Raw genomic sequence first — 26627 nt, forward strand, 5'->3', positions numbered from 1 at the left:
AGGAGCCTTCTCTTCCCTGTGTTCCCTTTAAGAGGAAGGAATCTTTTCCCAGAAGCTTGCAACAGACTTTTTGCATGTCTTCTTAGCATGGGGAGAGGGACCCCCATGATTCCCTAGACGAGCTTCCATCGACACACATATGGAAGAGAGGAAAGCTGAACAAAATTTGGGTTCCGTTAAAAAGGAGAAAGGATGGAGGATATACGTGCTCTGAATGTAACCTGATCCTGCCTAGACTTGAACTAGCAAAGGCCTACAGTTCATATTTTTTGTATGTGTGGATTTAATTTAAAGCAGATGTATCTTTTTTTTTTTTAGCTTGTATCTTTATAGAAATATTTCTTCTCTCATAGATGTTCTTTATCTCTTTTAAGAAAACAAACAAGTGATATAATTTATTATAAAGGTACCTAGGGTAGGCAGCATTGGATTATTTCAAAACTAATTCTTATTTATCTTCATCATATAGATAATATAAACCAATAAATAGTCTCTTTGGAATGTATTTGTACTTACTTGAATATGGTATATAGTATTTTCTAGCCCGTCTGACACTTAAGATAAACAAACATACTAGGGAGGAATTACTTGCAGTCTGCTCTAAGTCAGCCTGTTTTTGTTATTTCTTCTTCTCTGCAGATATTTCTTTTTCCTCTTTCCTCCCTTTCCTCCTCTGCCTTGTCACTCCTCCCCTCTTTTTACATGCTGGCTATACAGTGATTGAAAAGCATCACTCTGATTATGTTCCAAGTAGAGTTAGGTGGCTGCTGAATCATTCCTATATTTCATTTGCTGTATTTGTTTTTCTCACATTTAATGCTGTAAGATAAGGTAGTAGGATATTAAAAAGACGTTCTGTTAGACTACAGGCCATTTGGGGAGATGAACATAAGCAAGGGATTGTGGGTGTTAGCAGGTTGCTCTACATATCCTTTGCCACAATAATAGATGAAAATGACCAAACTGGAACTGTGCACACCTTGCCAATGTTATTTAGGTTTCTTATTTGTTGCACAATTTTGTTTATGTCTTTCTCAAAGTTCAGAGGGAAGCTTCTCTCCATTCTCTCACCATTTTTGAGCTTTAGAAAGGCATTCTTTCCCGTTTTGTAAATCTTGAGTCCCTAAATAATGGGCTGAGCACTATTGGCAGAAATTAAAGATCTCTTATTGCTCGTGATCTCAGCAGAGGATGGGAGCCACTCAGCTAGCGGCAGCACCCACCCTGTTCCCTGTGCAAGAATTTTAACAGGGAGGGTTCAGAGTAGCTGTGGTTCTCTCAAGGTCTTAAGGAAACATCTGGATCCAATAATTAGCATGAACCCGCTTGCTTGAAGTTCTTTGTATGAGTGTCTAGAGTTGTTTAACTGCTTCGTTTTGCTTGGTGTAGTACTCTGTCTGATAAAGGGCCAGTGTTTTCAGGAGCATAATGTTATAGGGTAGGAAGGTTGGTTAGTGGTAGAGACAGTGCCTTGGAATTTACTTTCCTTTTTAAACACTAGAAAAAGAATGGTTTCACATAACAAGCCTCCTTACCTAACCAGTGCTGATCCTCTATTGATGATGGTTTTCTGCTTGGTTGCGTGTTAAATGATGCATGCTTTTTCTCATGGAGCTGTTACAATAATTAACACTTTTTATCAATCCAGATGGAGCATGCCAGCATGGTAATTGTGTCAAAACCACATGCTTCTCTAATGGGCTGGCTGTTCACAGCAATGTTCTTTTTGGTTGATGATAAGCAGAAAGGTCTTTACTTACTATGTTATATAAGTTACTAATGATGGATTTTAGGTATTTATAATTAAAGCTTATGAAATGAGGATTGTTAGAGTTTGGAAAACTATAGTTCTGGTTTTGTCTATGCCCATCTAGCTTTGTGATCTCAGGCAAATCTTCTAGTCTTTCTGAACCTCAGTTTCCTCGTTGATAAGATAAAGTGAGGGTATTAGAGTAGATGATTTTGCAGCACTCATTCAGTAAATATTTATCAAGTGCCTCCTATGTGCCAGTCTTACATGCTGGGAACACAGCAGTAAAAAAGAAGAAAGACCCCAGCCCTCTGGGTCTTTCATTTTAGTGGGAGGGATTGCGTTCCACTGCAGGAGTTAGTGCGTGATGGAGTTTAAAGGCTTATCCATCTTTAAAACTCAGAGAGTTACAAGCATGATAATTATGGTGAATGGATGTGCTATAATCATGTTTTCTTGATGGTGGTAATTTGTTCAAGAAACCATCTTATCAACAAAGAAGGTAGTATTTAGTTTTGAGTTGTGTTGATTTTTTGAAACTATTTTAAGAATGTACTTATTTATGTATAATTACATCCATCCTTATTGTTGAGTATTTACAATCCAATTAGCCATTTTCATTGTTGTTGCTTTTTTTTATCTTGTAACTTCCACTTGGATGGGCAATATTTATCAGCTCTGGGGTTCATTCTATTTTTTATTATTACATTTATTGAGGTAACATTGGTTGATAACATTATATAAATTTCAGGTATACAACTTTACAATTCAATATCTGTTTACTCTATTGTGTGCTCATCTTTTTAAATTGTTGGGTTTTTGATACATTCTGGATACTAGACTCTTATCAATGTTTGGCACAAGATGGCAAATAATATTTTAAGAAGCAATTATAATGCTCACACATGCTATAACATGAATGATTTTTTAAAACGTGCTAAGTGAAAGAAAATGCCACGTGTTGTATAATTTCATTTATTTTAAATGTGCACAGTAGGCAAATCCATCCAGGCTGAAAGTAGATTAGTGGTTGCTAGGGCTGGTGGAGGGGGTAGAATGGAGAGTAACTATGAATGGATACAGGATTCTTTTTGGGATGATGAAAATATTATAGAATTAGATAGTGGTGATGGTTGTACAACCTTATGAATATACTCAAAACCATTAATTGTATAATTGAAAAGGGCGCATTTTATGGTCTGTGAATGATATTTCAATAAAGCTTTAAAAAGTGTATTTTATTTTTATATCTCTTGAAGATAGCTGGGAAATTTCCCATTGCCCCGGGTGCCAGGCCTTTGGACATTTAATCAGCGGTAAGAGAGGAGAGAACATTCTGTCTCTGCCATTCCTGCCTGTTGGTTTTATGTCAGTGGTGCTGCTATGCTTTAAAAGTCCCTCTTTACTTGTGTAACATGTAGACAACAAGCTGCTTTCAGATTTAGTTTCAATTTTGTTTTCATTAGTTGTGACTGGATTAATTATTAGATGCATTTTTTTTTATATCGGTCTAATGTCTTCATTTGGTTCCGATTAGGGGTCTGTAGGTATTTTCTTGTAAACACGTATACAAAACTATGTTTGCGGTTGGGTGGGGTGGAGTTTTGGAGTTTTGGTTATAGTTTGAGTACCTTTCCCAGAAGACTATCTTTTGCATCGCAATAGTGATGGTGAATTATGGGATTTAATATTGGAACAAAAAAGTATGCACATTACAGATATAATTTTCTCGCTATTAAGCACTCAGTATTTAACAGTATTTTTAATACCTAACATTTTAGTTATAATGTGTGAAATTTCAGTGAAATGAATCTCAGTATTTTCTAACATCAATAACTAGAAGCCCGGTGCACGCAATTCATGCATGGAGGGGGGTCCCTCAGCCTGCCTGTGCCCTCTCGCAGTCCGGGAGCCCTCAGGGGATGTCAGTCAGACATCCTTAACACTGTGCGGAGGCGGGAGAAGCTCCCACCGCTGCTGCTGCACTCGCCAGCCATGAACCTGGCTTCTGGCTGAGTGGCGCTCCCCCTGTGGGAGTGCACTGACCACCAGGAGGCAGCTCCTGAATTGAGTGTCTGCCCCCTGGTGGTCAGTGTGTGTCTAGCGATTGGTTGTTCCTCCGTTGGGCTGAAACCGGCTCTCTGACATCCCCCGAGGGGTCTCAGATTGCTAGAGGGAGCAGGCCAGGCTGAGGGACCCCACCGGTGCACAATCGGGGCCAGGGAGGGATGTGGAAGGTTGGCTAGTCAGGGAGGGACTGCGGGAGGGCTCCAGGGCCTGTCCGGCTCATCTTGCTCAGTCCCAATCGGTTGGACCCCAGCAGCAAGCTAACCTACCGGTCAGAGCGTCTGCCCCCTTCTGGTCAGTGCACATCATAGTGACTAGTCAACCAGTTGACTGTCTGCCCCCTGGTGGTCAGTGCATGTCATAGCAAGCAGTTGAGCGGCCTTAGCATATCATTAGCATATTGTGCTTTGATTGGTTGAACGGCCAACTGGATGACCAGACACTTAGCATATTAGGCTTTTATTATATAGGATACTTTGTATTATAGAGTAAGGGATACTTAAAAATTGGATTTTGGGGTGAATTGTTATTTATAGGTAGATGAAACCAAAGAAAAGTAATTATACTTGAGTTATTGATGATTTAAGTTCTGTCTGTACAGAATCAGAATTAATTCCATTGTGATGCTTGTGTTGGTTCTTTGATTCAGTTAGAGAATTCTCAAAGAGTAGCAGTCTCCATTTTTCTTTTATGAACCTTCTTTCTCTATGGGTTTTTTTATCCCCATATTTCTGCCATTCCCCTTCCCATCCTTTTTTTATCCTGTCTCTTGCCTCTAAACTAGGAGAGGTTTTAAAATACATTTTTGTGATTTTGTTTTGTTTATAGCATAAGCTGTGACCATGACTACTGAAGTTGGCTCCGCGTCTGAAGTGAAGAAGGAATCTGACCAGTTAGGAGCAGATGCAACCAAGGAGAAACCTAAAGAAGTAGCAGAAAATCAGCAGAATCAGTCATCTGATCTAGAGGAGGAAAAAGATTCCCAATCATCTCCTTCAGCTAAAAGCCAAAGTAGTCCACGCCGCCAGAAGAGGCAGAAGGACCCATCTGAGAGTAGGGGCATTTCTCGATTCATACCCCCGTGGCTTAAGAAACAAAAGTCCTATAACTTAGTAGCGGTCAAAGATGGAGGAGATAAGAAAGAGCCTACCCAAGCTGTTGTGGAAGAGCAGGTTTTAGATAAAGAGGAATCTCTTCCTGAAGAAGAAAGGCAGGCCAAGGGTGATGCTGAGGAAGCAGCTCAGAGAAAACAACAGGTCATTAAAGTTGATATCGAGGAAGAGAAACCTTCAGTGAGCAGTCCTGAGACACAGGTATGTTTGAGAATCGATGGTGTTGAATTGAAAGCTTGATGGTATAGCCACATAACAAAAAGAGTTTTTTTGCTTTGAATCATTTATGGATCTCTTTTGCATTAAGATACTGGTTTGACTTACTATATCTGGAATATGGGTTTTGGAGTGGTTTACCACAGCCTTCTCCTATTATTCCTTTTCAAAATTTCCAAAATAACAAAGGGAAAAAAAATCTATATATGCATACCATAAAAAAGCTTGTCTGTTTCTCTTAAGGTTAAACATACTCTGAGAATCCTGTCACCTCTCCTTTTAAATAATATGTACTGTTATACCTCCTTGATTTGATTTATTTAAGTGTCCAGCAAGTAGGAAGAAATAGGTTTCTATGTGTATGCATTTTGGTTATCTAATGAAGCCTAGGTTTTGTCATGGTATGAGATTCTAATTGGAAATTCTATTGTTAAAATATTTAAATTGCAGTTGACAGGATGTAGTTTATTTTACTCATTTAATGCTCAAATGATCAAATTGGCAAAAATGAGGAAATTGGCAATGGATTGGGGGAAGGAGGATATGAAGTATTTTTTTCATTTGAAAGTCTTTTTAAATCTTACACAGTACTTGTAACAATCACCATTCTTACTAGGATTTTCCTTTTAATGTGTCGTTTTCTGCAAATCGGTCAACTTTAGTATAAACTTCATTTTTTTCATCATCAGCCTGCTGAAGAAGTAAGGAAGGAGAGAGAGGAGGAGAAGGTAAAGGAAATACAGGAAGACAAATCAGAGGAAGCAGCAAAAAGGGAGACAAAGGAAGTGCAGACCAATGAGCTAAACGCAGAGAAGGCCATTCAAAAAGCCACCAAGAAGACCAAAAGTGTCCAGTGTAAAGTGACCCTCCTGGATGGCACCGAGTACACCTGTGACCTAGAGGTGAGTCAGGGCACTGACGGGAGAGCTCTCTTGATGTGTGGAATGCAAGCAGAAGTGCATTCTGCCCTCATTTGTGGCATGGCACAATTTTTGTGTTCTTGTGAATTAGATGGTCACAATTTTGCATTACAAAAAAACAAGAAAATGTAGAAGAGGGTCATCATTTCCGTTACAAACAATAATTCTGGACCCTTAAGGATACATAGGGCTGTTGTTCTCACGGTCTGCACTGGTCATGTATATTGTCTGGTGTCTGTTCTGTATGGGCCTTAAATAGTTTGAATATTACCTCTGGAGAAATGATAGCGCTAGGTTGACATTTTAGAGTCATGAAATTTCAGTGCTTTAACCGCAAGTGTTTTTATCCTGGATCACAGCAGATCCACACTAAATATTTTGCTTGGAAGTGGTATAGATCACTTTCACTTATATCTCATTGGCCAAGCAAGTCACATGGGTTAAGGCTGATAACAATAGGTAGGCAAGTATGATCCTCTTAGAGGAATCGGGTGATAAATTGAAAAAAATAGAAACAATACTATAATTTGCAATTCACAAAGCTGAGCATCTTTTTATATTCTATATGGCTCTCTAGGATTGCTCTAGGATTTAAAAAAATATATATTCTTTTTCATATTAAGGATATTCTTTTTCCTAGTTCCTAAAAATGGAACTAGCAAAGTTTCTTGAATAGGTGGTGAAAGATATGAAAAGGTGAATTTTATCAAATGTATTATCTGCATCAACTGAGAAGATCATATATTTTTATAATTTGTTAATGTGGTAATTTAAATTAATGTTTTCTAATGTTAAGCCATCTTTGAATTTGTAATATAAACATTACTTGTTCATGATGATTTGGCATTTATTTATTTTTATTTTTTTTTAAAGAATTTTTGTATAGATTACCTTCAGTTTTCTTTTATCAAAGTGTTTGATCAGACTTTATCTTGTTTACATACTAGTTACGTACATAAAGTTGCTTTTCTCAATATTCTCTGGAAAAGCTTGGATAAGTTTAGGGATTAGCTATTCTTTAGAGATCTGGTAGAACATGCCTGTAAAACTGTCTTGAGCTGGTGGCCTTTTTGTGGGAAGAGTAGGGTAGAGGCTATTTTTTAAAAAATTAAGTAATTGACCCAATTAAAAAGTATTTGACTTAATTTCCTTACAATCTGTTTCTGTTTTCTCTTGAGTTTTAGTAGTTCATATTTTCAGTGGAAACTGTCCATTTCGACTAACTTGACAAATCTTATTGCCATGAAGGTTTTTTATAGTATTTTTATCTTGTGTATTTGGTTTTGATTTCTTTTTTATATGCAGTGTTATTTGTATTTTCTTCTTAATAATTCTTGCTGTAGAGTTACTATTTTAATCTTTTTTTTCATCAAAGAAACAACTTAATTTTGTTCAGTGTTTCCTTTCCATTTTGCAATATTTTGTTCCCTTCTGCTCTTTATTTTTTCTTTGGGATTTTTAAATTCTTTTTCCAGTTTCTTGAATTGAATATTTAAAAAAATATACACCTTCATGGCTCTAATTTTCCCTTCAAGTACCTCTTGGTAATCCTGCAAGTTTTGAAATAATGAGCTTTCATTGCTATTTAGTTTTTCATATTTTTTCATCCCATTTTCAGTCATTTTTTGACCATGCAAGTTTTTACAAGTGTGTTCTTAAAGTTCCAGAGTGAATATGTATTTACAGGTGAATATATATGTGTGCATGTCTTGTGGGAAGAGGGCATTCTTCTTTGTTCAGATTTCCTGTTTTATTACATTGTGATTAGATAGAATATGGTCTAATAAGTAAGAAATTCTATTGCATTTGTTCAGACTTACTTTGCAGCCTAATATATAGTCAATTTTTGTAATATTTCTTTTAATATTGGAAAAACATGTTATTTTTTTTCATTGTTGGCACAGGTTTCCAGTTTTGTCCTCTTGATCAGACTTATTAATTATGTGGGTAATGTCTGTTGTTTAACTGTATGTTAAAATCTCTCCCTATAATGGTTGATTTGACAAATACGCTTTGTATTTTTACAAGTTTATGCTTATAAAATTTGAGGCTGGATTATTAGATGCATACATGTCAGACTTATATACTCTTGGATCCTCCCTTTATCATCACATAATATCTTAAAGTTTATTTTATTTAATATTAACATTACTATACTGGCTTTATTTTGTTTAGGATTTATCTAAACCAGTGATTTTCAGCTTGTTTCATCTCATGGCACAAAAACTAAATACTAAAATTCTGCGGCACAACAAAAAATAATTTTTTGTCAATCTGACCCTCAAAATAGGTATAATTTTGATTCATTCACACCAATGTTGGCTGTTGTCATAAAAAAATGTTTATTCTTAGATGTCTCTAATCAACACTTTTTTATAAGAATAAAAAATGAGACTTTTAAGTCAAAATACTTATTTTGCACATTATCTTTCATCCTAATATCCAAATTTATGGATATTATATATTAACTAGTATTATTTTTTTATCCTCACCCTAGAATATGTAACTAGTATTATATTTTTATCCTCACCCAAGGATATATTTGTTGATTTTAGAAAGAGAGAAAGGGAGAGAAAGAGAAACATTGATCAGTTGCCTCCCATATGCTCCCCAACTGGGAATCTACCTGCAACGGTTTGATATATGGGGAAGATGCTCCAACCTACTGAGCCACCTGCTCAGGGCATGTTGTCATTTTATTATTTGACAATTTAAGGGAAAAGAGGTCAGTACCCCTGACTAAATAGTCAGGTATTGCATGTTTTAAACATTCTTGCAGCATACGGGTTGAAAATTGCTAGTCTAGATGTTCATTCTTTGTCTCTACCATTCTTTTTTTCTTTTAAACATTGAGTCATGTCTTTGAGGGATTATGTTTTTTAATACTATTTGAGAATTGTGTCTTTTCAATGGTGAATTTAGGCCATTTGTTTCATGTGATAACTATATGTGGCTATATACTGTCATCTAAGTTTGGGTACTTATTTTTCTTTGTTTAATTTATTTCCTTTTATCTTTTTTATTTTTATTCTTTTCGGAATGACCCCTAAGTGGTTTACAGACATAATTGATTTAGTAAAGCCTAATGTTAATCACTATGCCCAACTCCTTCTTTCCCCATCTTAACACTCCTTTGTTTGATGTCTGATCTCATTTTGGAATGGTACAAAATAAAACAATTTCTTATCTGTGTGACTAGTCTCTGTTTGATCCTATCATTCATGGGAAATGAAGTCACTGTGTTAGTTAAAGCAGAGTTGAGAAAATATCCAAAGTTAAGAGCAGCAGTGTACTCCTTCAATTCAACATGACTTAAATTGGTTGGGAAAGCACAAGAGTCTTTATTTTAATGACAGTAGATAAATTTGAAGCGTGTTGAATAAACCTTTTTTTCTACCAAGGACAAATCAAAGTGGAATTTGAGTAGACTGTAGCAATGTGATCCACAGAAGAATTTATGTAGCAACAGTTCACTGGAATTCTAGACAGTGACTTTATATCTGATCAACAGCCATAATTCATCTGGGGAATAATAGTTGTATAACAACACAGACGTTATAAGTTGAACTCCCTGTTTTGATTAATTTATCTTTTAACCAATTCTTCCCATTTAGGTTCTCTGATTGCTTGCTTAGTATCATTAGTATGGGTCTGATACTCATCAGACTTGCTATTTCCTCTTCAGGAGCAGAGCCCCAAAGACAGCCATCACGTGGTTTGAGCGCTCTCATGTTTCCCAGTTCCAGTGCTGACCTTAGACAGATTGGGTGATATGCTGATGCTGCTTATCTGTGGTTCTCTAGCTCTGTACCGGAAACTGGCGTCTGAGGACTATTTGGGGAAGTGTGTTGTGGGAAACTGTAGCTATTAATGAACTTGCAAGCACTCAAGGAAGATGAATACAATGTGGGAAATAAATACTTTTACCTTATTTGCTTTGAGAGATTAAATTTGTTTACATCTGTTTACTGTCATTAAAAATTATGACTATCATGGCTTTTGGATGCCTATAGTTACTGTTTATTTTTCTTTCTGTATGTTCATGTGTCTAATTTTCAACTAGGCCTGTAGATTATAGTATGTCTCTGAAGAGGGCCACCTACAACAGTAGAGGAAAGCATGGCCTGTGCAGGAAGTCTCGAGGAATTGAAATGGCCTGACTTGTAGGGACCTTTAAGAGTAGGATGAGGTTCCAGAAAGCCTCAAATGCCAGAGCGAGATTATGAAAGCTGACCATAGAGCAAAAGGGAGCTGGGAGAAATGGACCAGAAGTTGTAAAGACATTGCTATACAAGACCAGGGACAAGAATGCTGTTTAGTTTTTAGAACATGGTAGGTAGCTATGTGGCTACAGTAATTTAAGAGGGACATTTTTATTCATTGCACTCGTTGTGTGTCTCTGGTCTTTATAGATATGATTTTTATCAGTGTGATTAGAGCATTGGGAAAGTTAGGTGGTTTCCTATTGTTACCTGTCAGTACCTTTGATTAACAAAATGATCCCTTTTAAGCCATTTAATATAAATATTACTGTATTAATTTAATAATTTTTTTAAATCAAGAAACATAATTCTTGGAGATATTTTTGTTTGGTATCCTAACATCATCTCTGCTTCTCAGATTGGTTCCTTAAAATAGGTACATAGATAGATAAATAAATCTCCATATGTCCATCTATATCCCTTCTTCATTCCTCCACTTCCTACTTTTAGTGGCTTTTTATACATTCTTTCTCCTGTGCGCCATCTGAGCCTATTCTTTCTCAAATCTCAGATATTAAATGAAAGGGACTTCCCAGAGAGCCAAGGAAGCACCATTTTTAAATACTAATTATTTGAAGTTTTCGTTCTTTGGAGGAGAGTATATATTAACATTAAGTGGATAGCCCAGTCAATGTGGCTCAGTGGCTGATCAGTGATCCATGAACCAGGAGGTCATTCCCGGTTAGGGGGCTCAGTCTTTAGCAGGGGGGCATGCAGGAGGCAGCTGATCGATGATTCTCTCTCATCATTGATGTTTCTCTCTTTCCTTCTCCCTTTCTCTGAAATCAATAAAAACATATTTAAAAAAATATTAAGTAAATAAAAATGCTTCACACAAAGTGTTTATGAGCATAAATACTGAATAACAGTACATTTTAGAGAATGACTATAGTTAAGTTAAAAAAATTCAGAAATGGCTTCACTTTAATGTTATTTTTGGCTTACGTTAACAACAGGATTTTTGCTTGCCATGCATTAATTTTGATGCAAAGCCTAGTTTGTCTTTGTGCATCTATTCCAAATTTTTGTGTGAAGTATTTTTTCATTGTAGTGAAAATTACACTTTATATTTTATGTTAATTTATCATCTATTAATAATAAGCTGAGATCTCAAAATTTTTTTGGAAAAAGCCTTTGAAGATTATTCTATTTTTTAATGAAGAAACTTGATAGTTCTTTTCTTTGATATGTCTATTTTTACTGATGTAGATATTTAATGGTATGTGACAATCACCTTTGGTACCAGACTTTAATTGTAAAGGCTTTTAAGGAGTCCCCTGGATTCTGCATGCTTGCTTCAGAGATTCAGCTATAGAACCCTTGTGATATTGCTGGTCATTTACAGACATGGTGAGTTAAAACAGCGGGGCTTTCTTCCTCTAAGGAAAAAATAGAGTAAGATTTCGTTGAGGCCATAGATCTAATGTCAGGACATCTATCTTTATTTTTCTTTGGCCTCTTTGGATGTCTTGGGGAAGTCACTTCTTTTTTCTTCCGTTCTGAGATTGCAAAGTAAGAATGGAAATATTTGCTTCCTCTCTTTCTAGCATTGAGCTAGTTGTACTACAGCTGATGTCTGTATATAGATTTTTAAAGCCTGAAAATAACCGTAAAGTTCTTGCAAGACTTTGGAAGCATGAGTGAAAGTGCAGTCTGCGTTAGAGTTGCTCACATTTTCCTCTGGCATCTGAAAGTTGTTCCCACGTGTTGATTTTGTCTGAGAATTGAGGGCATTGTTTCTGCCCACACAGGAATGTCAGTACCATTTATTTATTTATTTATTTATTTATTTATTTATTTATTTATTTATTTTAGTGCTATGAATAAAGCTATCAGAATGTAGGCTCTCTTCCTCAGTGTTCTGATGATAATTTATCAGAAAGTAGAATGTGTCAAGGTCTTCTTGCCTTTCTTGTGTAGAGTACTGGCCTCAGAATTTCAATTTTATATTATTGCTTTCAACTGTGTTTTGTTTATTTACTTGATTGTTTATGTCTGCTTTCACCCACCAAGGCTGTTCTTTCAGACCTCTACTACTGACCTCTACCAGGTTTACTAGTTAAAGAGTTTTCAGTATCTTCATACTTGTGGAGGACAGGGGTCTGAGAGTCTTGCTGCTCCCTGTGAGTGTTGTTTTAATTTCTTTCACAAAAACTGGTGCTGGGGTCATTCTTTTCATCCATTCCCTCCACAGTAGGATGTATACTGTGACCCAGAAACATGGACAGAATTATCATTTGGATTTAGAGCACTGTAATATAATATGCTAACATTTGGATCTTAAAGGGATTGAGTAATATAACGTAATAAAATACGATTTATAAAAAGCACTGGATTACTCAGAAAAAAATTCATCAAGGTGGCAAAATGACTAAAGTATTGGTAAATGATCTGTCAGATGGCTATTTTTATTTTTGCTTAATTATGTTCTGAAACAGAGTTAAACATTAACTCTGATAGAAAAGTTATGATTAGGAATATTGCTTAATTTTTAAAAAGTCAACCTTAAGATGAAAGCTGCATTCTATCAATGAACTGAACTGCATATCATAACTGTGTGCTTTATTTGCAGCATATGCCTTTTCACCTGCTTTGAAGTTGTGTCTGATTTTGTGCATCGTCTCGTTATTCACATAGAGAGGAAATTTAATCTTGAGTCTTATAATATTTTTATATTCATTGATCTCTTTCCATATTTCTGTCAGCAACAATTGAAAGAGAATCAAATAGGAATGCTCCACTAAGCTATTTTTCTATAGCACAGAAAGCCTGTGTTAAACTTTATGAATCAAATGTCAAAATTCATTCTGGGCAAATAGCTTACAGAGAATGTGCTAGCCTACAGAAGTTTTCTGCTTGTGTTTTTGAAATAAGTTTTAATGGAAATGGTAATTTAAAAAATATATTTTTTAATTGATTTCAGGAAGTAAAGAGAGGGGAGAGAGAGATGGAAACGTCAGTGATGAGAGAATCATTGATTGGCTCACTCCTGCATGCTCCACAATGGGGATCGAGTCATATGCAACCCAGGCATATAGGCATATGCCCTGACCGGGAATTGAACCGTAACCTCCTGGTTCAGAGGTCAACACTCAACCACTGAGCCACACTAGCTGGGCTAGTGTCACCAATTTTGACTCCAACTTTTCTTGGCTTGGACTTAACTAGGAAACATTTTATCTTGAAAAGCTAGTATGTTGCTGGGGTTCAAATGAATTAAGCTCTTCTAAACATTAGAGAGAGGTGGGCTTCCATCCATAGGCAAGGTTGCAAAGGAAAATAAAATATAAATGCATAGATTCTATCTCCTGTTCTTTTCAACCTGCTTTCCAAATTTTGTTGGTGCTGATTATATTCTCTTTCTCCTTTCCCTTGTGTCAGGAGAAAAAAATGAATCTGTGCATTTGCACACATGCAACATTATTTTAGAACTAGAAGCCCGGTGCATGAAATTCATGCACGGAGGGGGGTTGTCCCTCAGCCCAGCCTGTTCCCTCTCCAATCTGGGACTCCTGGAGGGATGTCCGACTGCCCGTTTAGGCCCAATCCTGGTGGGATCGGGCCTAAACGGGCAGTCGGACATCCCTCTCACAATCCAGGACTGCTGGCTCCCAACTGCTTGCCTGCATGCCTTCCTGATTGCCCCTAATCGCTTCTGCCTGCCAGCCTGATCACCCCCTAACCACTCCGCTGCCAGCCTGTTTGCCCCCAACTTCCCTCCTCTGCCAGCCTGGTCACCCCTAAATGCCCTCTCCTGCAGGGTTGATCACCTCCAACTGCCCTCCTCTGCCGGCCTGGTCACCCCTAACTGCCCTCTCCTGCAGGGTTGATCACCTCCAACTACCCTCCCTTTCAAGCCTGGTCCCTCTCAACTGCCCTCCCTTGCAGGCCGGGTGCCTCCCAACTGCCCTCCCCTGCTGGCTATCTTGTAGTGGCCATCTTGTGTCCACATGGGGGAAGGATCTTTGACCACATGGGGGCAGCTATATTGTGTGTTGCAGTGATGATCAATTTGTATATTACTCTTTTATTAGATAAGATAGAGGCCTGGTGCATGGGTGGGGGCCAGCTGGTTTGCCCTGAAGGGTGTCCCTGATCAGGGTGAGGTTCCCTTGGGGTTTGGGGCGGCCTGAGCGAGGGCCCTGTGGTGGTTTGCAGGCCGGCCACGCCCCCTGGCAACCCAAGCAGAGGCCTTGGTATCTGGGATTTATTTTCCTTCTACAGTTGAAACTTTGTAGCCTGGAGCGGAGCCAAGCCTGCTGCTCCCTCCGGTGCAGCAGCCATTTCTGTGGCAGTTAATTCACCTTCTACAATTGAAACTTTGTAGCCTTAAGTGGGTGAGCCCGGCCAGGGTGTGCGGAAAGCTTTGCTTCCCCTGTTGCAGGGGACAACCCTGGCCTGCTCTCTCAAGCTCCATTCTGCCGCCATTTGTTTGAATTTGTTTACCTTCTATAATTGAAACTTTGTAGCTTGAGTGGAGGCTTAGGCCTGCAATGGCTATGGAAAGCTTGGCTTGCTCTGTTACCTGGGAAACCTTACTCTCTGTGGCTGTAGCCATCTTGGTTTGGGTTAATTTGCATACTTGCCCTGATTGGCTGGTGGGCATGGCTTGGTTGGTGGGCATGGCTTATGTAGCGGAGTGATGGTTAATTTGCATATTACCATTTTATTAGAAAGGATAGCTTCCTTAGGGAGCAGAGCTAATTAAATATGTTAAATCTTTTTTAATGAGAAGTCCACTTTCTACTTAGGAGAATTTGAAGAATGAGCTTGAAAGTGAAGTGGGCCAGTACAATACAGCACATATCAAAGTTACCATAAAGCTTTCTGGATATCTTCTATAATAATAAAAGCATAATATGCTAATTAGACTAGACAGCTGAAAGTCCTTATGGATGAAACCAGGGCTGTGAGGGCCAAGTCCCTTGCACGAATTTCGTGCATCAGGCCTATAGTCTTGCTATAAAAAGATTTTTAATGCATTGTGGTAGCTTTAGTGGCATCTGTTTTGACATTGTTCATTGTTTTTAGTTCTCATTTTCTTGCTTCATTGTTTTCTGCAGGTGTCTAAATAAACTTATTTTACATGTATATTTAATTGGGCAGAATGAAGGTGAATTATAGAAGATGAAAGGATGGAAATGCTATTTCACTTAAGATGCATTTTTGTGGGGCAAATAATAGGTATAATTTAATTTTTATTCACTTGGTTTTATTTACATAAAGTTTGTGGCTCTATTTATGAAACATTTCTGGATCAAGCATTGGTGACACTGTTGAGGAATAGGTTAGTCTCCAGTGACCCGAGGGCAGAGCCCATGCGGCACACAGGGAAGGCTGCATTCTTGTGTTCAGGGCTGGATTTCAGTCTCATTTCCCTACAGTAAGAATCTGTTCTGGATGTGGTGATTCAGGGATAAAGCAAATGATAATATTTCTGTAAAGTGTTACAGAAATTTGAAGCATGTTCCTTATTTATACTATGCTAGAGGCCCAGTGCACAAAATTTGTGCACAGGGATGTGTGTCCCTCAGCCCAGCCTGCACCCTCTCCAATCTGGGACATCCCTCTCACAATCCAAGACTTCTGGCTCCCAACTGCTCGCCTGATTGCCCCTAACCGCTTCTGCCTGCCAGCCTGATCACCCCCTAACTGCTCCCCTGCCAGCCTGTTTGCCCCTAACTGCCCTCCCCTGCAGGCCTGGTCACCGTAACTGCCCTCCCCTGCAGGCCTGGTACCCCCCAACTGCTCTCTCCTGCAGGCCTGGGTCCCCCCCCAACTGCCCTTCCCTGCAGGCCCGGTTGCCCCCAACTTTCCTCCTCTGCTGGCCTGGTCACCCCTAACTGCCCTCCCCTGCAGACTTGATCGCCCCCAACTGCCCTCCCTTGCAGGCCTGGTCCCTCCCAACTGTGCTCCCTTGCTGGCCATCTTGTGGTGGCCATCTTGTGTCCAGATGGGAGCAGCCATCTTGTGTGTTGGAGTGATGGTCAATTTGCATATTACGCTTTTATTAGATAGTATTATTAGATAGGATAGAGACCTGGTGCATGGGTGGGGGCCAGCTGGTTTGCCCTGAAGGGTGTCCCGGATCAGGGTGGAAGTTCCATTGAGGTGTGGGGTGGCCTGGGCGAGGGGCCTGTGGTGGTTTGCAGGCCGGCCATGCCCTCCCCCATCGACCCAAGCGGAGGCCCTGGTATCTGGGATTTGTTTATCTTCTATAATTGAAACTTCGTAGCCTTGAGTGGAGCCCAGTCTCCTGCTCGCTCCGTGGCTGCCACCATTTTTGTTGGGATTTATTTATCTTCTATAGTTGAAACTTTGTAGCCTTGAGTGGAGGCCGGGCCTGCCAGAGTGTGCGGAAAGCTTGGCTTCCTCCATTGCTGGGGAAACCCAAGCCTCCTGCTCGCTCTGTGGCCGAAGCCATCTTGGTTGGGTTAATTGGCATACTTGCTCCTGATTGGCTAGTGGGTGTAGTGGAGTGATGGTTAATTTGCATATTACTCTTTTATTAGATAAGATCATTTCACATCACAGTAATTGATGGAGGGAGGATGGGATGTTATACCTGAAAAACACTACATTTGTAGAATTTAAAATGCACTTCATTTGAATGTTTTAATGTTTTGAAGTCTGGATTTCTAAAGAAACTTGATAATGATAATATTCAAAGTTTGCAGAATAAGCTCACAATATTGATGGAGGCCAATAGCATGCTCGAGGTAGGGACTGGGCTTCAATAAGATAGGACTTGAGGGAGTTTCATTGTGCAGGGTCTGGTCCTCAGCTTTAAGGCATACATTAATTCTTTTTGTGTGTGTTTGTTTTTGTTAATCCTCACCCAAGGATATCCTTTGATTTTTAGAGACAGTGGAAGGAAGAGGGAGAGACAGACATTGATGTGAGAGAGACACACTGATTGGTTGCCTCCTGCACATGCTCGACACAAGGTGGGGATCAAGCCTGCAAAGTATGTGCCCCTGACCAGAATTGAACCCGGGACCCTTCAGTCCTTGGGCCGACACTCTAACCACTGAGCAAAACTGACTAGGGCTACATTAATTCTTTATTACTGTGCCCAGGTAAGTCGGACAGGAGAAGTGACCATTGCTGACCAGTCCTATGAACATGGACATATTAGATAGAATTCTAGGAAATGAATTTATAGTGAAAGATGACTGTCAGGAAGAATTGATTAGTCAACTAATTCTTTTCTTTATAAGAAAGTCATGAAAAGATTCAGGTGATAATTTTAAGACATCTTTGTGAACATGAATTCAGACCAAGGAGTATTATGTTAACATAATAACTAGTGTCTTCCACACACTGTGACTGTGGAGAGTAAGCATATCTGGCAAGGTCAATAATGACTGTTCTCTCAGGCCAGGTACCCCCTTCTTCTAAGTGATATTGATAAATTTTCACTTTTTGTTATTCCCACTCCTCCCCCTCCAAGAAGCCTAGTTGGTTCCCTAGATTTGTACACAAACACACATCCCTTTTTTTCCCTAAAATTTTACACATTCATCCCTGGCCCTCTTGTAGTCAGACCATTTCATCCCTCACATGTGTTGATTTTATTTAGGTTTGCCAGTAAATGTCAAACTATTTTTAAATTCTGCTGGAAATCTTATTGTAATTTAAGTTGTGGATATTATTGACCTAACAGGCTTGGATGGGAGTTGAAATTGGAAAGGAGAATGATTCGGCTGAAACTCTTCGCCATGTAAAAATATTATTTTTGTTGGAAAAGATTCTGAATTTCAAATGTCACATGTCATTTTGCATTTTGGGCAGAAGTAATATAGGAGGAAGTCTATACATTTTTTTGAATTTGGTTCTGGGTGCCCACTTAACTAACTCAGATCCAAAATTTTGAATCTCTTCTTTTCATGTTATTTTCTATTTCTTATAGTTTTTTTCCCCTTAGATTTTCTTGTTTCAACTCTACAATTATATTCTACTAGAGGGCCGATGCACGAAATTTGTGCAAGAGTAAGCCTTCCTTCCCCTGCTGCTGACACTAGCTTCCCTCTGGCACCCGCAGCCCCGTCTTTGTACGGAAGGTCGTCTGGAAGGTCAGCTGGTCTAATTAGCATATTATGCTTTTATTTTTATAGATTATTCTTTTGTAGTATTAAATTAAAAAAGAAGTTCTATCCTTCCTGCCTACCTTTTCTGCCTCTAAAATCAAAATTGCTAATTCCTCAAAGGCAGCAGTTCTGCCCAGCCAATGTAGCTCAGTGGTTTGAGCGTGGACCTATGAACCAGGGGGTCACAGTTCAATTCCTGGTCAGGGCACATGCACGGGTTGTGGGCCTGATCCCCAGTGTGGGGAGTATAGAAGGCAGCCAATCAATGATTCTCTCTCATCATTGATGTTTTTATCTCTCTCTCTCCCTCTCCCTTCCTCTCTGAGATAAATAAAAAAAATTTTTTTAAAGGTAGCAGATCTCTCAGCTAAGTAACGAGAGGACCAGCAATTTGTGTGGATAACTTGAATGTGAACTGTGCTGCCTTCTAATAGAGATTTGCATTCCAAAAGAAACCTGTTCTCTCTAGAATCATAAATGGTAGAATTTCATTAGTGAAGCCAAGGAAAGTGAAAAAATTAAGGCAGTGTTGTGAGGGGGATGGGCTGGATTTGTGGCATCTGTGGGTCCGGTGGATACATTGCTTGGTAAGTAGCCTTTTGGGGAGGCATACTTCAGGGCTATGCTCACCCACACACTTCCTAACTTTTCTGCTTCTGAATCCCCATGTTTCTCTCATATTTGACAGTTTTTCTCCTTATATACGTGAATTAATCTATGGTATATATTTTAGGACAAGCAAAGGCTTAAAAGATTCACCTCCACCACACCCCACTCTACCCCACCCTACCCTACCCCACCTCCTTAGGGTATGTGCTCCACGGTGAACACAGGCCTTGTTGTCACTTTCTCTTTTGTTTTACTTTAGTTTGTTAGTCATCTACCAGGAATGCAAAACTTTTACTTAGGAAATATGTCAAGCTCAATAAAAACATTGTTGCCTCAGATCAATGTTTAAAAACTGAGATATCTCAAAATGAAATATATTTTATTCTCAGGTTGCCCAGAAGTTGCTTGCCATTGAATTAAAAAATCAGAAGTTGAGGTGATGAGGTATAAGGAAATTAGTTTCTAAGAAAGTTCTCAAGACTTCTCTCTTTGTATCAGATCCTGTTTGTCTCTGTTTTACAACCATTATAAAATAAATATTGAAATAATTAAGATGATTCTGCATTACAACTTAGTTCAGTTGTTAAAAATCCTTTAAATACTTTACTTTGGTCAGTTGTTAAAAATCCTTTAAATACTCCTGGCCAGTGGAGGTAAGAATAGTTTCATTGAGCCTCTTTTGTGATAAGTTCTTCTATCAAATGGCTGGCCTGTGTTTTTCTACCTGGTGATTTCTTTTTCAAAGTTAGTCTCAAATGTAGTTGTTATTAAAGATTGCCAGATAAGTTATATTACCAGGCTGTATGAACCAGTCATTTTAAAAAAGGATTTTGAGTGAAAATTTGAGCAGTTGATATATTATCCATTGGGACCTGCAAGGGATGAAAGGGATGTTGCCTAGCCAGATTGAAAAACAAAAGGTGATGGACTTGGAGTGTGAGGGCAACTAAACTCTGAGAGAAGTGATCTGTTTGCTTGCCGTGGTGTCAGCCTTGCCTCATGGTCAGAATCCTTAGTTAACTTTTTTAAAAATATAGGAGCACAGAGGATTTTTAGGACAGTGAAACTACTTTGTATGGTACTATAATGGTGGATGTATAATGTCATTATACATTTGTCCAAACCCACAGAATGTACAACACTCAGAGTGAGCCCTAATATAAACTGTGAATTTGGGTAATTATGCTGTATCAATGCAGGTTCACCAGTTGTAACAAATGTACCTCTCTGTTGGGGATGTTGATAATAGAGGAGGTTATGTGTGTGTGGGGTTAGAATATATATGTGGAAATCTTGTACCTTCTGTTCAATTTTTCTGTGAACCTAAAAGTATTCTAAGGAGGAAAAAAAAGCCTACTAGAAAAGTTTTAAAAAATGCAGATGCACAGATGCCACCTTGGAAGATTCTCATTTAGTGGGTGTGGTGTCAGGCTCAAGCATCTGTGCAGCCAGAGTTAAGAATTGCTTTGAAATGCTGTAACATGCTGTCTGCCAAGGCAGTCCCTGGCAGAACACCTGCTCCTCAGCTGTCAGGTGAATTCTTTAATCAGCTCCTTGTTGAAATTTAGCATGGCTGGTGGGGAATTTTTCCTAAGTGATAGGAAAGTGGTAGGAGACCCTACATTAGGACTGTAGGTCTGGGTTCACTCACTCATGTGGCAGCTTCATAACTCAAATCGATGGCTGAATTTGTCAAGTTATGATTTGCTTTGAGTAATCCCCAGCATATAATAAGGGCTTGAGAATTTTTAGTTGCATTTATTATTTTCATTATATTTTAAAACCTTGATTATAATTTTGTAAGGATCTCATCATTTTATTTGAATTTTTGATGAAAATACTCAATTGCTATCCCTTGGATAAATTCCCAATATTCGTATATTTTATCAATATCTCAGTGGCTTGGAAGGCCCATAATGTAAACCAAGCATGTCAAACTCAAAGGCTAACATGGGCCAAATAAACAAGGTTTAAGTTTATGTGGGCCGCAAAAAAACAAAAGCTTCAATTTTTTTAGAAACGTAGGTTTATTTCGATAGAAACATGCTGAATACAAAGTGCTGAAATAAATGAGTAATTGTTAACATAAAATAATAGGACATTTTAATAAAAATTAGTATTTTTTTCTTGAACATTAACTTACCAGACACTGACTAACTGCAAAAAGTAATAAGAGTATTGCAAATAAACCTATTTTTCTTGTTTTCTGAAAGCAAAATATTTCTTGTTGCGCACACCAAACAAGTCAGTCCAAGACTAATGATGTGGCAATCGGCTGCTAAAATACTCAGCTGCTAGTATTAGTGGAGAGGAATGGTGTACCTTGTGAGAAAGGCGAGTAAGGGAAAATGAATGCAACATGATTATAGTAATCAGTCATTAACGAACATTGTAGTTCATCATTAATAATTACATATAATAGGATATTGTAAAAATTAAGTCACGAAATTTTTATTAAAATGTTTCTTACATACCGTTACATTGGCTGGGCCACAAAAATATTCGTTGTTTGACATGCTTGATGTAAACACATACCACTTATAGTATATTCACAATGGCCTTCGTAATTTAAAGAACTTCTTAGATTTAAAAAAATAAATGTTAGTACCACAAGTAAGAAAAAACCCTACAAGATGTAAAAACAATGTACAAATTTTAAATAAACCAATCCCTAGTGCAGTGATGGGCAACCTTTTGAGCTTGGTGTGTCAAACTTCGCCAAAAAACTGAGCATAACTCGGGTAGTGTGTCACTTTGAAGAAAAAACATTATTTCGCAAATGTTTCATCCTCGGCATGCGGCCACCTCAGCGGCCGCGTGTCATCAGAAATGGCTACGCGTGTCAGTGCTAACACGCGTGTCATAGGTTCGCCATCACTGCCCTAGTGTCAAAGGACTTGGGCTCTAGTTGGAGAGGCATTGGCTATAACCAGTTGAGTTAAAAAAAGAAGAATGTCAAAGATGAATTTATTTACTTTACCACTAAAATAAACTCTAGAAACAGAAATACAGTTGGATTTTTGCATATGAGAAACTGCAGGCTATTTGGTTAGAGCAAATGAAGATTAGATGATTCTTCCTCATACGCTACAATACCATTCCATTAAACTTATATTTCCAAAGGAAGGCATTTAAGGGGCCATACTTTATAAACATCTGAGCAACTGACATGTATTAGAACTGAGAGGGCTGTTTATTATTTCTTACCATGTAGTTAAAGCCAAAAGTATGATTCCTGTATATAATTTGTGTGCAGATAATTATATTTCATCAACAAATGTAGTTTTATTAACAAGTTTCAATTCCATCACTTGGGGGGGCGGTGGTATGAGGTTTTCTGCAGCTCCATTCCAGAGCTTGCTTTGGGATTTCCCTGCAGCCAGCATGTTGGTGAGAAGAGTAGGAACTGGTTTTTGGAATGCAGGCCTGTTCTGCAGTGTGGAGATAGAAGTCCTTTGAGAGGGCGCTCCTCTGGTCAGCTAGCTGATTCTTGTGTCCTGAAAACATATGAAAACCTCTGGGTTTCAGGAAAAAAATGACAACCACCTTCGAAATATAGAATGTGTTTATAGATGAAAGATGAAAAGTTTAATGTTTTATCTTTTAAAATGAAAAATTAGCATTTGTTTGCCTTAGGGGGAAAAAAGACCAGAGCTAATCATTAGACTTAAATCTGTGGCCAACAGTATATTTTGCTTGTTTGTTTATGAATACTATCAGTAGCAGATTTCTGTTGTTTTTGTGATTTTCCACATAGCATAAAGATAAAATATCTTTTTCTGTCTTGTTTTTGAGCACAACTTAACTGGTTGCTTATGAGAGGAATTGTGTGCTCAGTTAAGAATTTTAAAGCATTTCAAAACCCAGCAGACTGGGGTGATGAAAAATCATTCTGTTTGAATACTGCATTTAGACTTGAAACACTGTGTTCATGAGATAGTGTCTTACATGCACAGTGTCCTCTTGGGAGTTCCACCGGGAGACTGGGAGTTTGATTGATTGCTATGACTTGCACTGACCACCAAGGGGTGGTGTGGAATGAAGGAAGGCCCCAGCTGATAGCCGGGCGGCAGCTGGAAGGCCCCGATTGGCCCTGATCGATGGCTAGGCCTAGGGACCTACCCATGCACAAATTTCGTGCCCCGGGCCTCTAGTAATGTATAAGAATGTCAACGCCTTGAGGAGTTAATTATTTAAAGGCAAGTATACCAGCTTCTAGCTGCATTAGGATTTCTTTTAAAATTATTGCAGGATGCAGTTACTAGAGGATGTTGTGCAGTCTGTTCTGGCCTAGTGTTTGTTTTTGTGTAACAGCCTTTTTATTTTATTTTTAGCACCTAAAACTATGTTGAATAGTATTTTATGTTGTTCATGTCAACAACACTGCAAAATTTCCTCAATGTTCTATCATAATTCCTTGAATCCTGTGGAATGGAAAAGAAAGAGATGCTGAAATGAGCTGTGAGAGGTTTTTCTTTTTTCCCATTCCCTTTTATAGCTTAGTTTTAAAGGAATACTATATAGGAAACATTTCTTTTTATGATTCGTTGTAGGGATTTATAACAAACCTACAGGCTTACATCGCTTTGATAATGCATGGTCTGTCTGTCATCAGATGTACATATATAGTCTGATCACTAATAAAAAATACGTGTGAAAACCTTTCATCTGCTCAAAAAACAGAAGATACATATATGTGTATACTAGTATATGCACATGTATTGTGTCTACATATATCCATTTATATTATATATTATTTTTATACTAGAGGCCTGGTGCACGAAATTCGTGCACGGAGGGGGGGTTGTCCCTCAGCCCAGCCTGTACCCTCTCCAATCTGGGACCCCTTAAGGGATGTCCAACTGCCTGTTTAGGCCCGATCCCTGGGATCGGGCCTAAACGGGCAGTCAGACATCCCTCTCACAATCCAGGACTGCTGGCTCCCAACTGCTTGCCTGCCTGCCTTCCTGATTGCCCCTAACCGCTTCTGCCTGCCAGCCTGATCACCCCCTAACCACTCTGCTGCCAGCCTGTTTGCCCCCAACTTCCCTCCTCTGCCAGCCTGATCACCCCTAACTGCCCTCTCCTGCAGGGTTGATCACCTCCAACTGCCCTCCCTTGCAGGCCGGGTGCCTCCCAACTGCCCTCTCCTGCTGGCCATCTTGTGGTGGCCATCTTGTGTCCACATGGGGGCAGGATCTTTGACCACATGGGGGCAGCTATATTGTGTGTTGCAGTGATGATCAATCTGCAGATTACTCTTTTATTAGATAGGATAGAGGCCTGGTACAGGGGTGGGGGCCAGCTGGTTTGCCCTGAAGGGTGTCCCTGATCAGGGTGGGGTTCCCTTGGGGTGTGGGGCGGCCTGAGCGAGGGGCCTGTGGTGGTTTGCAGGCAGGCCACGCCCCCTGGCAACGCAAGCGGAGGCCCTGGTATCTGGAATTTATTTTTCTTCTACAATTGAAACTTTGTAGCCTGGAGCAGAGCCAAGCCTGGGGCTCCCTCCGAGGCCGGCAGCCATTTGTGTTGGGGTTATAATTGAAACTTTGTAGCCTTAAGCAGGTGGGCCCGGCCAGGGTGTGTGGAAAGCTTTGCTTCCCCTGTTGCCGGCGGCAACCCTGACCTGCTCTCTCAAGCTCCATTCTGCCACCATTTGTTTGAATTTGTTTACCTTCTATAATTGAAACTTTGTAGCTTGAGTGGAGGCTTAGGCCTGCAATGGGCTGGCAGAAAGCTTGGCTTCCCCTGTTACCTAGGAAACCTTGCTCTCTGTGGCTGTAGCCATCTTGGTTTGGGTTAATTTGCATACTTGCTCTGATTGGATGGTGGGCGTGGTTTGTGGGTGTGTTGGAGGTATGGTCAATTTGCATATTTGTCTATTATTAGATAGGATTTATTAGATAGCATGGTTATATAGTTTATGTACAATATACACATATATTTTTATTAGTATAATTGGAAAAACTTAAAAAAATTAATTCATATTAATAATCAGGAAAACTTTACTTAAAATATTCTTTACTATAAGTGACTCATTTGCTTCTGGAATTACATTTTTAACAAATAGAATTTAAATCATTGGATGAGGTTTCTTCCTTTATGTTGGGGTTTGAGTGAATTTTGGAACACAGGTGTGTTGACAGCTCACTCAGATTAGTAGAAAAAGAATGATCTGATAAATGATGGCCTTAAACTATTTGAGACACTCTTTTCCCTTCTGTATGGTTTTCTTTGATTTCCTCCATCCTCCATGACAATGTGGTAGTTATGTTTGCTCTTTACATACCTTTCTTTCCTTGGCCTTTCATATTTGCATAGTGTAGTTTAGAACTAGCACAAAATACATAGTTCCAGGGCTGTAATGTATGGATCGCATTGTGTACTTCCCAGCACTGTTTCCTCGGTACACAATAACTGCAGTGTGGAGGAACCTACACGGAGACAGTGATGGAGTTTTATAAAACGCCAGTGGTGTGTGGCGTCCTCTGCAATCTGCCGGGTAAGCAGTTGAGCAAATTCCTCCAAGTTGAGAGGCCTCCAGAAATGTCATGTTTTGGCCTCAATAATGAATGCCACAAATAACAGCACAGGCACAGGGGACTTTCCTCAGCATCTCAGATTCCAGCTTGCCTTTCTTCAGCTGGATCTGCTGTAGATTGCTTTGTCTTTTTAAAATTTTTTTAACGTTCCCCAAAACTAGTCTTTCAATCCTTGAATAATATACTTTAAAAGTCATCTAAATTGTCTTGTTTTGTCTCTCTCCTTTGGATATCTCTAATGTATTATGCAACCTTTTATATTTTTACTTGAACTTATTGGGGTGACATTGGTTAATAAAATTATATAGATTTCAGAGGTACAATTCTATAATACTTCTGTGTTCACCACCCCAAGTCAAGTTTCCTTCCATTGTATTATGTAGTCTTTTTAAGGAAAAACAGTCTGATATCTGAAAAGTAAGATCAACGGACTTTTTTTAAAAAGTTTTTAACCCATTGATTTTATATTGCCTATCAATGGTGTAAATGGGGTTAGGGAGAGGCGGGGTGGAGGGGGTAGAGTGGGGGGGGGGGAGTGTTTGAGACAGATTGTAAAGTTTATTGTCATTCAATATAGAAAGTAAGATTTCTCTCTGAAGTGTACTTGGCAAGTTTGCCTAACAGTTGCATGGTTTAATTGTTTAATTACATTACCAGAATGGAGATTTCCACAGGTTGTACTATATAAAGATTTGCCTAAGAAGGGATACAAAGCAAATTGTATGCTTCAGATCACAGGAGGAAAGTAACAGTGAAATGGCTGTCTTAGTGAAGGAAACCCTACTGTCCTTTCTGCATGAAGATGGGACATGGCCTGCTTACAGGGGCAAGGGGAAGATTGGCTTTTGTCATTCCTCTACTTCCCAAGACATATTTGGAAATGCTTTATATTACTAAGGAAGTTTAAGTACAATGTAGAATTCTGAAAATAAAATTAGGTCTGTGGTTGTTCTTCTTTGGAATCTATTTGGCAATGTGTGTTTGGTTTAGTTCCTTGAATATCTATGGGTTAGTAGTCCATGAGCTAGATCCTGCAGATTGCATAAGATTGCAAGCCAGAGG

At 38.9% G+C, this 26627-nt stretch overlaps 1 protein-coding gene across 1 annotated transcript in view; it reads left to right on the forward strand.

Moving 5' to 3' along the window:
• EPB41L2 (erythrocyte membrane protein band 4.1 like 2) overlaps window positions 1-26627 on the forward strand; it is a 133108-nt gene that overhangs the window by 13565 nt on the left and 92916 nt on the right. The window contains exons 2-3 of the mRNA XM_054722629.1: window positions 4646-5130; window positions 5835-6047. Coding sequence (XP_054578604.1) covers window positions 4660-5130; window positions 5835-6047 — 684 coding nt within the window. The 5' untranslated portion in view covers window positions 4646-4659. The remainder of the gene's footprint in view (window positions 1-4645; window positions 5131-5834; window positions 6048-26627) is intronic.

The sequence above is a fragment of the Eptesicus fuscus genome, chromosome 10 (assembly GCF_027574615.1).
Source record: "Eptesicus fuscus isolate TK198812 chromosome 10, DD_ASM_mEF_20220401, whole genome shotgun sequence".
Taxonomy (NCBI): domain Eukaryota; kingdom Metazoa; phylum Chordata; class Mammalia; order Chiroptera; family Vespertilionidae; genus Eptesicus; species Eptesicus fuscus.